Source organism: Brachyistius frenatus, unplaced genomic scaffold (assembly GCF_029030835.1).
Source record: "Brachyistius frenatus isolate BFR_SWC_R1_liver_20210118 unplaced genomic scaffold, ASM2903083v1 Contig_130, whole genome shotgun sequence".
Lineage (NCBI taxonomy): Eukaryota > Metazoa > Chordata > Actinopteri > Embiotocidae > Brachyistius > Brachyistius frenatus.
The window spans coordinates 535,001-551,519 of NW_027210729.1; the positions used below are offsets into that span (position 1 = coordinate 535,001).

General features: G+C 40.9%; 1 protein-coding gene across 2 annotated transcripts in view; it reads right to left on the minus strand.

Annotated features, from left to right (window-relative positions):
* The window catches only part of itpkb (inositol-trisphosphate 3-kinase B), a 25,985-nt gene extending 9,851 nt beyond the window's left edge, over positions 1–16,134 (minus strand). Inside the window, exons 1-5 of one of the 2 annotated variants that reach the window (XM_069714365.1) lie at positions 15,586–16,134; positions 11,498–11,711; positions 10,970–11,132; positions 10,445–10,726; positions 8,201–9,172 (exon numbers count right to left, since the gene is read on the minus strand). In XM_069714365.1, coding sequence (XP_069570466.1) covers positions 8,201–9,172; positions 10,445–10,726; positions 10,970–11,132; positions 11,498–11,541 — 1,461 coding nt within the window. In that variant the 5' untranslated portion in view covers positions 11,542–11,711; positions 15,586–16,134. Of the gene's footprint in view, positions 1–8,200; positions 9,173–10,444; positions 10,727–10,969; positions 11,136–11,497; positions 11,712–15,585 lie in introns of both variants that reach the window. The other variant, XM_069714364.1, reaches the window with a different exon arrangement.
* Between the last annotated feature and the right edge of the window lie 385 nt (positions 16,135–16,519).

The window sequence follows — 16,519 nt, forward strand, 5'->3', positions numbered from 1 at the left end:
AATGAGAGGCGAAGAGTGGTTTCAAACTAAAAGCTTTAACTATCACAGAGATGTTGACAGCAATAATATTGCTCAATAGAACCTAAGTGGAGTCGAGCTGTCACACATCACTAAATAAGAACTAAACCCAGTCACAAAAGCACGAGTGAAATAAAAATAAAAGTGTCAGTATACTGTGACAGTACCTGAAGGAAGCTGCTGCGGAGATGGATGATGGTAATGATAAAGATGGCTCCGACTGACACAACAACACTCCACACTAAATAGAGCCATGTAGACCACATGGTGACTGATGGGCTTTCAGTCATTCAGCTGGACAAACTGACAAGACTTATCTGTCCAACTCTGCTGCAACACACCCAGACTCTTCTCTTCTGTCTGCTGGCACCTCAGGCTTGCATGCTCCTCTCCCCATGCCCCTGCAAGATTTACACGTGTGTGTCCGAGTGTGTGCATGGATAAACAATTGTGGATCATTTGATTGTCAAAACAGAGGGCGAACATAATCTAGGCATGCAAATGTCCACGGAGGTCACACCATTGCGAAGACCTAGACGGAGTTGAGTGTGTGTGTGTGAGTGGGAGCGAGTTTAAACGCACATGTCTGGAAAAACAGTAGGTTAGGTTAGGTTAGGTAGTTACTTTATTAATCCCCAAGAGGACATTTTTTAACAGTGGAAGTTGCGCCGAAAAGCAAACAGAACCCGTATGTTTGTGTTTATGTTTTTCGACTTCTACATGCTACATATGTATGAAGGCATGTTTGCCGTGAGTATGGCCGTTTCTGTATGTGAGGATGAGACACAGAAAGATTGTGACAGAAGTTACAACACGGGCTAGAATAAACATAAGGAAACATCCGAAAGAACCTGCTCTACGGTGAGCTATTGAAGTTACGACAGTGCACCATCAACGTAATTCCTTTGGATGCAGCTCTGTGTCAAAAACTACATCTGAAGTTTTATAAAGTAAAAAATGACATGCACATCATTAATTCTGGACATTCTGTGATTTTGCATCATCTTGTGATACAATAGTTTCACAGCGAGCAGATGATTATTGCTTTTGTACGCCTGAGAAATAGTTTGCATGACTGAATTTACACTTGGGTTGCAGCTCACATTTTCCTCATCAATGAGCAAGCTGATTATATTTTTTAGTCTATAGAAGCCCATCACAATTGCCGTTATATGTGACATACTTTGTTTAACAAATCCTACAACTATTTAAGTTACAGTTATTTAAAACGGAGAAAAAGCACAACTGTTTAATATTTTTGCAGGACAAATGACTTCAATGGGTGATTATCTTCCTGGCTGCAGATACATTTCATATCTAATGACTAACCAAATAATAAACTGATGCAACCTTTTTACAGCAGACCTATTTGTCTCTGCAAACAGTCAATATAATATAACCTTTCCTGATGTCATTTGCTGCTTGTTTATTGATGTACGCTATAAAAAAAAACAATTTAGACAGACTTGAAAACTGCCACTACTGCTGTATATAATCCATCAACACATGTGGCCTTAATCTGGTACTGTGCGTTTCTCTGTTTTCTTCCATATCAGCGTGGACATTGTTTTACCACCAGACCCCCACAGGAAGAAGTGTGGATGTCTTTTCCAGGAAACAATTGCTCAAAACCTACTGTTCAAAGTAAATCTCTATATTCAGGATATTCAAATGTGGCCTTTGCAAATGCTTGTCTCTAGTTGTACTATATTTTACATTTAACTTGTTAAGTTTGCATTTAAAAAAGTATGGGAAAATGGACATGCTTGAATTGGCAAAGTTCCCCTGCTTTCTCAGCCTGAAAATACCCTCAACGTCAGCTCTCATCTTTCTCTGGCTCCCTACTCTCTGGCGGTCTCTCTCTTGTCTCTCCTATCTCTATCCCCACAGCAGCTGGATGACAAGAGGAGAGCAGGAGAAACAGTAAAGTTTCCATTGAGAGAGAGAGAGAGAGAGGGAGGAAATGGTAAGTGAAGGAACTTCTTGCAGACAGGAAGTGGGGGGGGTTGCCGCTTGCCTCAGCGACAGTATTTTCCACATCCGCCGCTGACTACAAACAAAAGAAAGAGAGAAAAAAAAGGCCTTGCCCTGTGTAAACAACCGAAAGAGCACAGAGGAAAAAAGAAACACTGACTTCTTGTTGGCCCCTTGGTTATCATCTTCAGATGCATGGTGTTCTTAAACACACACAACTGCAGATATGCTTTCATACATTTGTATGACGAAAAGTTACTCTCTCACCCTCAGTATTGACATTGTGTTGTCACAAACAGTCTGTAGAGATGTAGGGAAATTGGGTGTCTTCTTGCTGGCCAGGAAAAGTGAGGTTAAAAAGGGCAACCAGCTGCCACTCATTTGCATGCAGGGAGTAATGAAGGAAGAGGGGAAAAAAATAAATAAATAAATAAATAAATCGTGGCAAAGGGTAACTTGTGTAATGTGAAGAAGCATGGGAAACACTGATGCATGCTGATGTTTTCAACAGTGAGGAACTGAGGAAACAACAAGTCTGATATCGCTCGCCACAATGTCCCCTTGCAGATACAAAACACTGCAACAACTGAGTCTGCAAAGTTTAGGCTGAGAGCGCGCGCGCGCGCGCACACACACACACACACACACACACACACACACACACACACACACACACACACACACACACACACACACACACACACACACACACACACACACACACAATCAAACACTCAGGCAAAATTAAATTGCAGGGAGTGTGAAGCTGGCTAAACAACGTGCTTGGAGAGTGCATGATAAATCTCTTAGCAACCAAGGCTGGGCAGTGGAACAACAGCTTTGCTTGACTGCTACAGAAAGGTGAGAAAAGGGGACACCAAAAAACTGGGTTAGATGTTTGCGGCGCGGTTGTTGTTGTAACTACATATTGCATTTAGATCTAGGAGACCTATTTCCAAATTGAGAACACGATGGAACATTTAAGAGCAAATGTAACTTTAGACTGAAACACCCTGAATTAAACCAAACACAGAAGTGTCACGAACAGGCTGATAAAAGCATGATGACGATCAGATAATGTAAATATAATCCCGCAAACACTCTTACAACCATTACATTTAAAAGTGCATCCTGTGGCGCTCCAGCCTGTGTATGAGTTGTACTCTACATCCCCTTTTTTTGCAAACGTGTGACAGGCAGCAGGGTTTCCCCAACTGCACTGGATCCAACACTCTAACACACAAAATGTCAGCTTCGGTTACAGCTGGCCGACCTGACTCCTCCACGCCTGGGGCAACGCAAATATGCACATGCATGCTCTCTCACCAAACAAGCTCGCACAAAAAACACCAAATAAAGAATTGGTTGGCCGGTGTTTCCCCTTTCACAGGGAACCAAGCAGGCACTCTGTTAGTGCACACAAGAGTTCGAAGCACACCCATAAACTTACAGACTCTGACACAAACACACACACACACTGTACAGCTGTGAGAGGGAAACTCGGTTTGACGTCACAGGGTTGCTAGGCGACTGGCCGCCGTGGTAGTGAAGATTTTCCACTGCAGTGCAAACACAGTGTGTGTGTGTGCTGATATTTTGGGCCGATCCACTTGAGTTACAGTTGTGGACATAGAAAAGAGTTTTCGCTCAGCACAGTGCGCTGCTAAAACTCCTTTTTTTGGTATTGGAGATGAGGTTGGATACACGGTTGGATTAACAGAGGATAAACCTGGCAGGGTGAAGATTAATGTTTAGGTCAGTGTGTGACCGCATTTCAAAGCATCATATAAAAGGGATGTGAGTCAAAGTACAGCAAGTTACAGTAGGCTTGTGAAGAAAAAAGAAACTGTGTGCACACGGTTGCATATAATGGCACAACAAAAAGTTGTAGAGTGGTGTGTACAGAGGGTTTGTCAATGTGTGTGTGTGTGTGTGTGTGTGTGTGTGTGTGTGTGTGTGTGTGTGTGTGTGTGTGTGTGTGTGTGTGTGTGTGTTGTACAGTTTACAATAACAGCAGTATGGGGTGTAGTCTTTATTCCGAAAGATATTTATATAATGCTTTATAATGGGGTCAGTTTTTTTTAATTGGCACATCTTTTTAACAAGTGAATATATATCGACATGTGTCCAAAAATTCAATGCGTCCCAAGCTTTACATGAGTACACACATGAGTAACAACACACTACCTGCATCATTTATAGAGCAACTTTCAGAAGTCCTGCCCCACTTCCATTCCACTGTAGTTTCTGCTCCACGAGGTTTAGTTTCTTTCACCAATCTTTTTGAAAGCTGAAACATGATACTGGAGTTTCTTCTATATTCTCTGACCCTTTACCAAGCTAAAGTTTTGACAGCAAATTTTCTGCAAGTAAAAAAAACAATACAAATACAAAACAATCTGACAATTAATCTACTGGTTATTTTAAAATGTCACAAAAGAGTGATAAACAGTCAGTTAAATTACTGAAGCTTTAAAAAAAATAAAAAATTGGGACAGTCCAGTTTTTTTGTGATAAAAAAGAAGGGATAGCAGTAAATCTGAATTTTTTTAGAGGCAGAAACCATAAACATTTAATGATAAATTAGTTGGGTAAGCATTTGCTGTGAATTAGTGTTAATTAATTGATTGACTGTTAAATTAAATAAAAGATACGTCATATTTGCAAGCTCACGTGTGTAAAATCAAGTTATGACTGGTTGAATCTGATCTATCCCATTATTTTTGATGGTTTGTATACATCATTTACACACATACATGTTAATGCTGTTTAGCCAGACTGATGTTTTGAGTTTTATTTGGGGGTAATACTTTGACTTAACTTCCTAGTGTTCGCATTTATATATATCTCTATGAAGTTCCATCTGCAGCTGTTTAATTTCACTCATCTAATGAGGATGGATGCTTTGAGAGAAAAGTAAACAACTGACTGTCATCTCATTAAAAGTGGAGCTCTGCTGCTGGCAGTCTTCATTTTTAGTCTTCGGAAGTCAACTGAAATCTTGAAGAAAGAAGAAAAACACACAGATGCCAATCTATGGCAGGTGTCCTTTGGCTGTAAATTTATTAGAACCGAGGAAACCCTGGCAGCACATACAGTATGTGCCTTCCAACCTTGGAGAGATGCCAAGACGTCAGTCAAAAGATCAGCCGAACAGTGTCTATATATGGCTCGGCTCAGATTCCAGCTTCGGCCAGTGAAGTGTGTCCACTCTTCAAAATTAGTTGACATAATCCAAAAGCTAATGGCCATAACAAAACAGATGTGTTTACATAGAAAAATGAAATGTCAGGCTGACTTGGGTGACTAATTCAAAAGAGGCATGTATTAATTAAACCTTTTTAAGAGTGGTGAATTCATTTGTAAAGATAATGGATGCAACCACAATGACGCAGAGCTCTTAAATCCAGAATGTACACTTATAACTGTGACAAAAATTTCTGTCTTATATTTATATTTTACAACAAGCATGCAGGACATTTTCATTTTCTTGCACATTTTTCTGCCCTCTTGGTGTGTATATAGTAGTGCCAGTGCTACAGTTACATATCTGTCTATTTCCTGGTGCATCTTCAAATGTTTCATCATACAAAACATGTCCTTAAAGTGTGGGTATCATATTTTCCCTGTTAAAAGACAGATAAAATCAAGTCTCTCCTGCACTAAATTGGGGAAATGTCTCTCTTAATATCAGCAAAGATAAAATGGCTAATATACAGTACACATTGTACAACTTTTTCTCATCTGTCTCTCTGCCAGTTCACTTGCTCACTCGGTTTTTCTGTATTTCTTCCTCTCTCTGTATCACTCCTCTTCACTCTCTCCCTCTCCTCTCTCCTACATACCTCCCACACAAGCAAGCATGCTTTATGTGTTTCTGCACGTTTCTGCCTTTTGCACACATACACCAGGCTTCCTTAAACGACGGATCAGGAACTGTGACAAGCTACAGACAAGAACATGAACGACCCGCATGTTTGACATCTCGTGTGCTTTAATGAGGGAAATCCAGACTTTTACTGAGAACTATAAACTGTCCTTCAGTTGCTTTGCGACAGCCAGCGAGAGCTTCTGTCTCTCTCTCTCTGTGCCGGGACAAAAGCAAAAAACATTGACCGGAAATATGCAAAGAGCAATACAAAACACTATTCAAATCCATCAGCCAAATTAATTTAAACAAATGGTGACCTGGGACAGCTGGGATATTGGTTTAGGGCAGGTTCATTTGATTACAAATATGCAAGAAAAATCAATCCATTTGCACAATAGTTTGTTAAACTACCCTCTCGTGATTTTGTGATGTTACACAATAACACATTCAAAATTAGTTTGTGTTGCTGCTGCTTCTTAAATATGAGCACTTCCCTCTGAAAGCCAGAAACCAAAGGAGAAACGATTTTTGCAGCTTTAAGTCCTTAAAAAGGGACATTGTTTAAGAAACATTGGTAAGATCAGTTATACAATCCTTTGTTAAGTCGTATTTCAAAGCAGAAGTGAGGTGGCCTCATGAACTTTTCCTGGCTACAAATAAAAAGATATCCACCCACCCACCTACATACACACACACTACAAACCCAAACAGGCCTCAGCCTCCTCTTTGAACTGAATCCAAGAGCAGGCAGAGCCTAAGTGTGTGTGACTGGCAAATTCTCCTTTCTTGCCTCTTTTCTATCACCTGCACGGTCTCTCTCTCTCTCTCACTCTCTCTCACTCTCTCTCACTCACACACACACACACACACACACCCTTGTAATACCTACACACTAAAACACTCACCTTAAGCACACATAGGCCTCGCGCACTGCGAGCCTTGTTAGCGTGAATATCAAAAGTTACTCAGGCAGAGAGCTCAGGCCGACGTGACAGCAGTGCCCAGCAACATGCACAGACACATTCAAACACACAGAACCAGTTGAGGCTCCTGATATAAGTTCGCCAGGACACGGCCCCCGGTGTTTCCCTACACGCATACTCTATTTTAACTACTATACTCAAGCGATTATAGCTCCCTTGTGTTATTTCAATCCATATGCCAAAAGCACACACTCAATGACACACGGATATTTCTGGTTTATCATTTTGGTTTTGTTGGGCTCTTTTTCTCCCCCTCTCCCTGACCTTGTTATATTTTGTTTGGTTTTATCCCCGCATTCCTTACTCTACTGTTTACGACTGTGTTGTGAATACAAGGATTTCATCATTCAGTCAAACTGATGGGAATCGCTTTATGCTGTGATTTTTGCTGTTTGTGGAAAACAATACAGAGATGGGAAAAACACACACACACACACATATACACACACTGACTGATAAACAAACACTTTGCTGGAGGACTGGTGTCAGAGACTCATGTCAACACTAATGCTTTCCAAGGAAATATAGTTGCAACATCGATGGACTAGCTAGGTTTTGAGTTTGTAGTGTAGCCAAAATATATGTTATGTAATCACCTCCTGTCAGAGCTTGCCACCATGATATTCACTCCCATTTTCTACTTAAAGTGTCACTACTGGGCAGAGTTACTTCTAGTTTGCAGACTTTGCAGCTCTGATCATCCAATGGAGAGACATCCGAGTTTAATGTAAAATAATGGTGTGTTTATGCGTTAGCTAAAATGGGCCTACACTGTGAGGGCAATAAAATAGCTTTCATAAGCAGAGCAATACAAACTGTCACAATTATGATTTTTTTTTTTTTTTTTTTTTTTAAGACATTCCCGTCTGAATAGTTTATGTACCCCCTGGCGAGTTTGCTAACATAACAGCTTTTTAATGCTGTGCTATGGGTCCACTGAAAGGAGAATCAAACTGAGTTTACTTCAGCAAGTGAGTGCAGCACCAGAAAGAAGTCAGAGAACTCTGTGAATTCACCCGTATTACAAAAATTAAGTAACTTTAACAAAAAACAGGGCAGATATTTGTTTCATTATAATGTATTAGATGCTGTAAGTTGGCCAATGAGCCCCTGGAGTTTTTTTGAAAAGACTATTACTGAGCGCGGTAAGCACAAAAGATTTATTGGACTAACTGTAGCTGGTTTAGTTCTTTAAGTGTAACAAAATTCTTGGCTATCCAAGTTTCCAAATGTCAATTCCATTTAAATAATATAATATATATATATAATATAAATAGCATCCACTGAATCACAAGTAGGTTTTAGAGACAGGCACACAAACAAGCACATACTGTTAAGTTTCAGATGTACTTACTGCTTTCTGTTGAGAAGTGAGGAGCGCAGGGTTGAGAAGCTGCTCTCCTTTCTCCGTATCGCTGGAAATATCCTCCTCCGACTCTTCCCAAGAAGAGGAGAAACCGGCTGAGGAGGCAGAGGAGGACGACAGCTTCCTGAGAGAGTGAGTGGAGAAGTTCGGTCCGGGGCTAGAACTGGGGCTGGGGGTGCTGCACGGTCCCTGGTCTGAGGCGGGGCCTTCAGAGGTTTGAGGCTGGCTCTCCAAACCGTGGTCAGTTATTATGACAGCAGGTATGGAGGGAGGAGTGGAAGGAGAGTGGTTGGAGGTGTGATCAGTGATGTCCAGCAAACAATGGGAGCTCTCAGTACAACCAGGTACAGTTTCAAGGTCAACCTCTGACCCGTTTCCGTCTGTCTGGAGCAGCATTTTAGGACACGACTGGTCCTCCTTCTCATCCCTCACTTCTCTCTCGGTCCGTTCCGTTTCATCTTCCAACATTTGTTTGTTTTCTATCCTCGCTCTCTCTTTTTCACCCTCCTTTTCTCTCAGTACGCCTCCCTCTTTCTTCTTTCCATCTGCCGCTGCATCTTTGTCTAATGTCTCGAGGGAGCCTTGAACAGACAGTCCGTCTAAACACGGAGTTTGCGTTGCTGTTTCTGACTGGCAGACATTTTGATCAATCAGTGTCTTTTTCTCCATATTTGTTTTAGTTGCATTGCTGTCCTTCTCACCTTTGTTCCTCCCTTCACTCCTTTCTTTGTCCTCTGTTTCTTCTTCCCTTTCTCTCCCATTTTGGACGACAAGGGGAACTTCAGTCTGTGGTGGGTGTGTCATTGAGGTTTCAGGAACTGTGTTTCCTTGGCTTGGGTGGGAAGGGGTTTGGCCGATCGCTCGTCTGGGAGACCGAGGGCTGCGCTGGAGCTCAGTATTAAGCACCTGGGCACGAATCCCCGAAATGTGGGCCTCGAAAATGCCCACTTTCCCCCTGACCTGAAAGACACACAGAGAAAGAGAGTCTAATTGCAGCTACAGTTTGGTTTACTTGGTCTAACTGTAGAGATGTTTACTTTGATGTATTTTTTTCACATTTGGCTTTGGCAGCTTATCATTTCACAGGTGTCCTGTTATCAGCAGAATCTGCTCTGAGAAATATAAACTGACATGAAAAAAAGCACACAAAAAACGTCCTAATACATCACCAATATACAGACAATGAAAAAAAGAAGGAGCCCTGACTCTACTAGTTTCTATCTTCTGGCATAAAACAAACTATTTTGAAAATTAACTGTTGGCAAGCTACAAATTAAATGTGTGACTTCACAGTCTGCAGTTTCACAGAGAACTAAAGTAGACCAGCTTTACACTGAATTTAAAGAAGCAAGAAGAGAACTAAGCTTAAATATGAAACTGAATTTAAACCTATAAACAGTGGTCATGTGTAATCACAACATTTATGAGAAATACCACATAATTCAAATTCTAAACAGTCAATCTTTAGCCACCTTCAGTCATCAATGCATAGCAAACAAGCACAAACAAAACAAGGCTCGTAAACAAAAGTCATGCCAACTCACAAATGTAATTACTTGAGCGATTAAAATCTGACTTCATGCATCATGCTGATAATGTTGAGCAATAAATGGAAATGGGTTACATTACAGAAAATGATCTACATATATCTAACCTCAATTTAACCCACAATTTATTAGTTGCCAACTTCGTCTTATCTATTTTACATAAAAAGCCATAGTGTTTCATACATGGTCCTGCCATATACAACATTTTGACAGTCTTTTTCTAGGAAGACCTGGTCAGGATGGCAGAATTATATATTTGGAACAGTTGGAACTGAGAAACATCCATTAAGGTTAAAATATCAAAATCAACAGCCCTTTCACAGAATGACAGGGACTTGAAGTCAACTTTCTGGCTTTCCTATCATAAAATAACAACAAAGAAACAGCTGAAAACTGTATGAGTCCAAACACATGTAGTTTACCATTTCTTCCTTTTACTCTGCTTGGCTTTTAAAGCTTGACTAACGATTGAATTTCAGGATTAATCAGCACCAGCTGCATAACAGAAGTTCTTACAGGCACTGTAATGACTTGGCCAATAAATTAAATGAAGTAAATCCTTCAGAGTTTCAACACTTTGCTCTATCACTGCATTTTTAGATAGAGAGAGACAGAAGGGTAAATGAAGGAAGTATGAAAAATACAGTTAAGGAAAGAAAAAAAAAAGAGTCACACAGAAAATCACCTCAACGTTCTGCAGCTCTCTGTGGATCTGCAGCAGCTGTGCCTGGCGTCTCCTCTCCCGCCTCTCTCCTCCTCCCGTCTCTTCTCCCCTCTCCTCGTGCCCGTCTCCTTCCCCTCCCTCTTCACCACCGGGCGAGCTCAGTCGTCGGACGCGCTGGCCCACATTAACACCCAGGAGCTCCGGGCTTCGCGGAGAGGGGGAGCGAGCACGAGGTGTGGGGCTGGGCGAGAGCGAGGACGAAGTAGGGAAGACAAACGTTTGACCAAGGGCTCGCGGGCTCGTCTAAGGAAAGACAAACAAGAAGGGAGTGGAGGTGTGCCAAAAATTATTCATAACAAGTGAGGGTAATATATGGGTTTAGAGACAATTATGGTCATTCGATGTCTATCTTACAGTTCCTTACATTAGCTTTGTCTATTGTTTTTGGTCTTTTAGTGTAGATAAACTTTACAAAACAACTGGAAAGTACGTAAAAAGTGTTTTTTTTTTTTAGCTCTCTCAGGTTGGATGTGGGGATTAGGGTACCTTGGGGCTGGTTGGGCTGTAGAGACCTTCACCCAGTGCTCCCCCACCCAGTAACTGGCAGTAGGTGCTCCGATCCGGAACTGGCAGCACGGGTCGGCCGACTGGGCTGGTTCGGACTCGAGAGGTGGCACTAGAGGAGCCTGGCTGGGTGTGAAACTGATTACTACTGCAGAGAGGAGGAGGAGAGGATTACAACAAACCAATCACTCAAGTTCATGGAAATGAGTTCTCAAAGCCTCTCAACAAAAAATAATTTAAAAGGGGAAACTTTTGGCATAACAACAACTAATACTATAGAGAGTGTCCATCCATTTTCTTCCACTTATCCGGGATCGGGTCGCGGTGTCAAGCAGGCCAAGCAAGTTAGACAGTGTGTTATTGTAAATTGCTGACACAAGAGTTATTGAATGCTCTGTAATGTATCGGAAAGACAGTAATCTTGCCCGTCAGGTCTGACTGCTTCTCAACAAACCATAGTAACCAAACACGTTTTAAGTATGTATTTCCACAGAGACATGTGAAACTCACCTGTTCATAACTACAAGGTTCAGGTTCAAGGCAGAGGCTGCCATCCCCGCGGCCAAGCCAGGGGCTCTGAGTGCCGGGTACACATCTGACAATGTCCCCTGAAGCTACAGGGAGGTCTGGAGAACAGCTTTCAGTGATTCCTCTGCATCCAGTCAGCAGCAGCAGCAGCAGCAGCAGCAGCAGCAGCAGCAGCAGCTCCAAACTGCTAGAAAATCTGTACAGCCACAGAAAATAAAAAGACCAGGAAGGTTCAATTTATTGTATCTAACAGCTGTAATCATTAAAAATAAGTATCGTCAAATCATCAAATAAGAAGACAAAACAGTCTAAATAAAGGCCCTTTTAGAAAAAGGACAGATACTGGAAGTCCAATTTTCCATCCCTGGAAAACCATCCCTGACTTCGTCATGGACAAAGCCGATTATTCATGCAGTTCTGCTGTTAACCCAAAATAAAGATGTCATTGTTCGTGCTGGGAACAAAATAAATGAAAAGTAACAGACAGAAAGTCAACAGGGGAAGTAAAGAAGATAGGTAGAGAGAGGAAGACGAAGGGATAAATATAGGGTGAGTGAAATGTTTCACTCTGGTAATCATTTTCCTTTTATCCTGTTAATGTTTCATAAAAGCAGAGATTTTTATGACGCTCATTTGAATCAAACAGCTGGTTTATTACAGAGTCTGATGTTTGAACTTGTGATTTTACACCATACTGTCTTTGAAACTTCTTACAGGTTAAAATATTAAACTGTATGAAAGTTTTTGTGCTTATTAACCCAACTCATCTTTGTCCTAAAAGGAGCAGCGACACGATCAACTCTCATCATCCTCCGCTCTGCTCGGTCCTGTGGCACCAAAACTGTTTGTCTGAAATTTGCTCCTGTCTTCAACTAAAATAACTTCAAGGTAACATTCTTTTAAGGAGAAAATGAGGGAGGCACATGGAAAAAGGGCAGAGTGATGGCGATAAAGAGAAACACGCAGAGAGGGAGACCGAGAGAGACAAACACAGATAGAGTGGCAGCAGAATGAAACAAAATGTGGTATGAAGAAAAGATGGAAAAGTGGAAAAAAGAGGACAATCCCTTTGAATCTCCTTTTTATGAAGTGATGCAGATAGAGAAGGCCAGAGATGCTCTTCTTTTTGCAGAAAACACACCCGCTGTAGCACGTTTTTGGTTCCATGTTTACATATGTTCTTTTGTATGTTTATGTGGAAATATTACATCTATGTTTTCAAACACATTTTGTACTGAATAGAATCCAAATCAGCTGTAGACTTAAGGTCATTTGACTCAAAATAAATGTTGATTTTGAGAACAATCCTGTCCTGGGCTTTCTATTTCAAGTGAGCAACAGTGTAAGTGGCTATTAACCTTTTCAGAAAGCAGGCCTTCATTTTCCCTTCAAGATGAACTGCAGGAAGAATAAGTAACTCTTGAACCTGCGATTTTGCAGTGTGAATTTATTGGACACATTTAGGCTTCTTTCAAAATTCAGCTACAGCTAAATCCATCTTAGTTTTTTCAGCGGTAAAGTTTAAACTCTGTATGATACGTTGTGGTATAATGTCCTGCTGTGAAATAAGCTATGCAAATAACCTTCACTGTGCAGTTGATGACTAGTGTCCGATGACCAGTGGTCGACGCTTGCAGAGCGGTTCGCAGCTTGTGTTTCAACATGGTTTACTGCCGGGAACAAAATTCGACTTAAGCGTTCAAACATCAAACGTGTAATGTCCACAACTCAGACACATGACTGATTCTGAAGAGTGGGTTGACTTACAGTCTGCTTTGTCCAACATGTGATGGTCATTCCTGGTGTGCAGAGCGGTGAACAATCAGACTACAAGCCGGTCTTTCTTTATATTAAGACTTTTGAAGGGAGGAAATAATATGTAATATTTCAGTAAACTGGCAGTGAAATGGGATATGCTGCTCATAACATGGCCCAACAGAAGCAGAAACACTCTTTTCACATCCAATAATTTGTCTTGCAGACCAGTCAACAAAACTAAAGCCCCAAAAGCCTGGAAATCAGGAGCTTTTCAAATCTTTTTCACTCCACTACTTGGGCTCTCTCAAGCATACAGCTATTCCTGTCATGTGCTGAGCTGCCAGAAACTTGTGTTTTGGTTCCTGATAAATTAAGACATCGGGTCGTAAACCACGGGGTAAACATGGGGTTTCCTCGTTGGGGTGTGTGACGCAGTTAGAGAGAGGCAGAAAACAATCTGAATGAACACTAGTGCTGCTTTCTATCACACCGTATAATCACTTCACTTGGTTTATTAGACACAAAGATCCACTGAGTTTCAGTGATAAAAACACAGCAGCCTGCAGAAGGTATGGGGAGTTTGAAGGGAGTTTGAGGGGAGTTTGAGGGGAGCTGGATGGAAGACGGAAAGAGAAAGGAAGGAAAGAGAGGTGTTTACAGGCTATTTATGTTCACTTGTCTATTCTGAGTCTTTCATGCAGAAGTAGTGGATTTACTTTCAGTGAGACAGCACAGAGTGGGTAATGAAGCAGCACTGGGCACCGGGAACCATTTTCACACAGCACGCTGCAAATACCATAACAGCAACCCAAATACTTTTTTCCCTCTTTGCACTAAAGGACTGTCTCTCTGTGTTCTCAAGTCTTGCTAGCCAAAAGGTCCAATGACAGAGAAGCAAACCGTCGCCTCATCATGCGTATACACAGCGCTCATTTCAACTTTTTAAGGCAACACAAAAAAGTCCTGCAACTGCAACAAGAAAAAAAAGAAAGTACTGTTGTCACTATACTGGCATTAGTACAGCACTACTTCAGTGTTGTCTGTATTTCAGCACATCTTAATGTCAGATTGAGTGGGACTGTGTGAGCAGTCAAACTGTCCACTTGCCTACACAAGTGGGCAATGAACCTACACACAATAAGGCTAAAATAAAGACGGCTGATGAAAAAGTTTAGAAGATGTTAGGGATGACTGCTCTTTCTAATTTATAAGCAGATATTACAAGGAGGAGGTTGAGTACAGCAATGTGAGGATTTATATTACAAAGAGATGTTATACATTTGTTTGGTGTGTCGGATTATGTCAAACTGTTTATACAATTAAATTCGTGTTATATTTCCGGGTATGTATGGTTATTGTCGACCATGTCAGACATAAATGAGAATCTTTTTCATCAACGTCATTTTTTTCATTTGGTCCACTAGATTGAACAAAAAACTGACACTCCTGCCGAATTAAAAAAATATAGCATTACCAGTTTCTTGACAATTTCCATAAACTTCACATTATAAATATATGGATATTTAAATATAAAATTATGCCATAACATAAGATGTTATCCATATCAGCTACTGCCTGCTGATACTCAAAGCTCAGTAATAAAGCTCTGGGGTTCCCAAAAGGGAAAAAGGACTCCATAGGAACTTAAGTGGGATCCAAACAACATTAGACATTATCAGCAATTATGTTGATGATTAAATATTGGTTGAAGTCAAATTCTAGGCAAATATTTGGCAGGTCCATCTTCTCCAGTATGAGGATTTTTGGACTATTGGTGACAAATCAGGCAGCGATTTGACAAAGTTTTGAAAAATAAGATGGGCATTTTCAAACATTTATTAGAGTAATACAAATGAATTGGCAGATCAATCAATAATAAATACACTCAATGGTAGAAATTATTTATAATCTAATGCATTTGATTAGGTAACAATACTGTAATTAAGTGAAATATTATCTGTTTTGTAAAACCCTCTGTCTGTTCCAGCTCTCTTTTTAGGAACAAACATTGCTGTAAACAACATTAAAGCAAATTTAAACAAATTCTAAAAAAAGTAATTTTTTGTTTTTTTTGTTTTGTCAAACGCATGTCAACATTTGAGTCTCAGTTCTTCCAACATATTTAAATTGTGTTACATACGGCTGTTGAAAGCTAAGCCAAACAGATCACAGAAGACATTTGGAACAATTCAGTTCAGATAAGTGGAAAGTAGGTGGTGTGAAAGTGTAATAAACTACATGAAACAACAACAACAACAACAATGTGTAGAGATGGAGGTCCTGACATGACAACAGGTCCGGTGTGTTCTTACCTCAGCCCCGTCCCGTCCTCTCCACGCTGCTCCGGGACACTTTTAATTAGTTATTGCCAGACACCAGCAGTAATAACCCGAGGATGAGTCCCCTCTCTCGCTCTCTCTCTCTCTCGCTCTCTCTCTCTCTGTGTGTGTGTGTGTGTGTGTCTCACACTCGAAGCAGCAAAGACAGCAATCTCCGTGCACCAAAACAATGCAACAGTCTACTCCTCTTGTTTGCTTTGAGTTTCTTCAATGATCCGACTCGTTCGAGTCGACGCATCTGCCGGGTGTTTCTGCTTCTTCACCTTTTCAGCCAAAAATTTTTTTTTTTTTAAATCCTCCTCCACGGAAGAACACGTTTTCAAAAGGTCTCTTTCTCCCACGATCATATGCTTATTATTTTAGGGGGTGGGGGGGAGAAAAAAAACAACAACTTAGAAGCGTTTCGGATCGTCCGACGACATTCCTCTCACATTTTGCCCTCAGGAGAAATAGTTTTCAGGGAGGTTTTTGTTGTCATGCTGTTGCCCGACACCTCCGTGTTCGTAGTAAAGCGCTGTTGATCTGCGTGTTTGAAGCCGGAAGCGACAAGACGGACTCTCTCTCTCTCTCTCTATCTCTATCTTTCTTTCTCTCTCTCTGTGTCTCTGCATGTGTGCACGTGCATTGCAGGGAAACCCTCAGCTAAACATGCACAAACGCGTGCGTGAACTTAACTGAAAGTAGCCAATAATATTGACTTTGAAACAGAAGTGAAATAGGCCGACTGCAGAAAGTAACTAACGAACTAACTAAGTACATTTCTAAGTGTTTCTATTCAATACTATAAGCAACTTTATTCTGCACTCCATATCAGAGGTTCATTTCTTACTTTTACTCCACTACATTCATTTGACAGCTTTGGTTTCCTTATAGATGAAAATTTAAGATAGTGGATAATATAACAAGT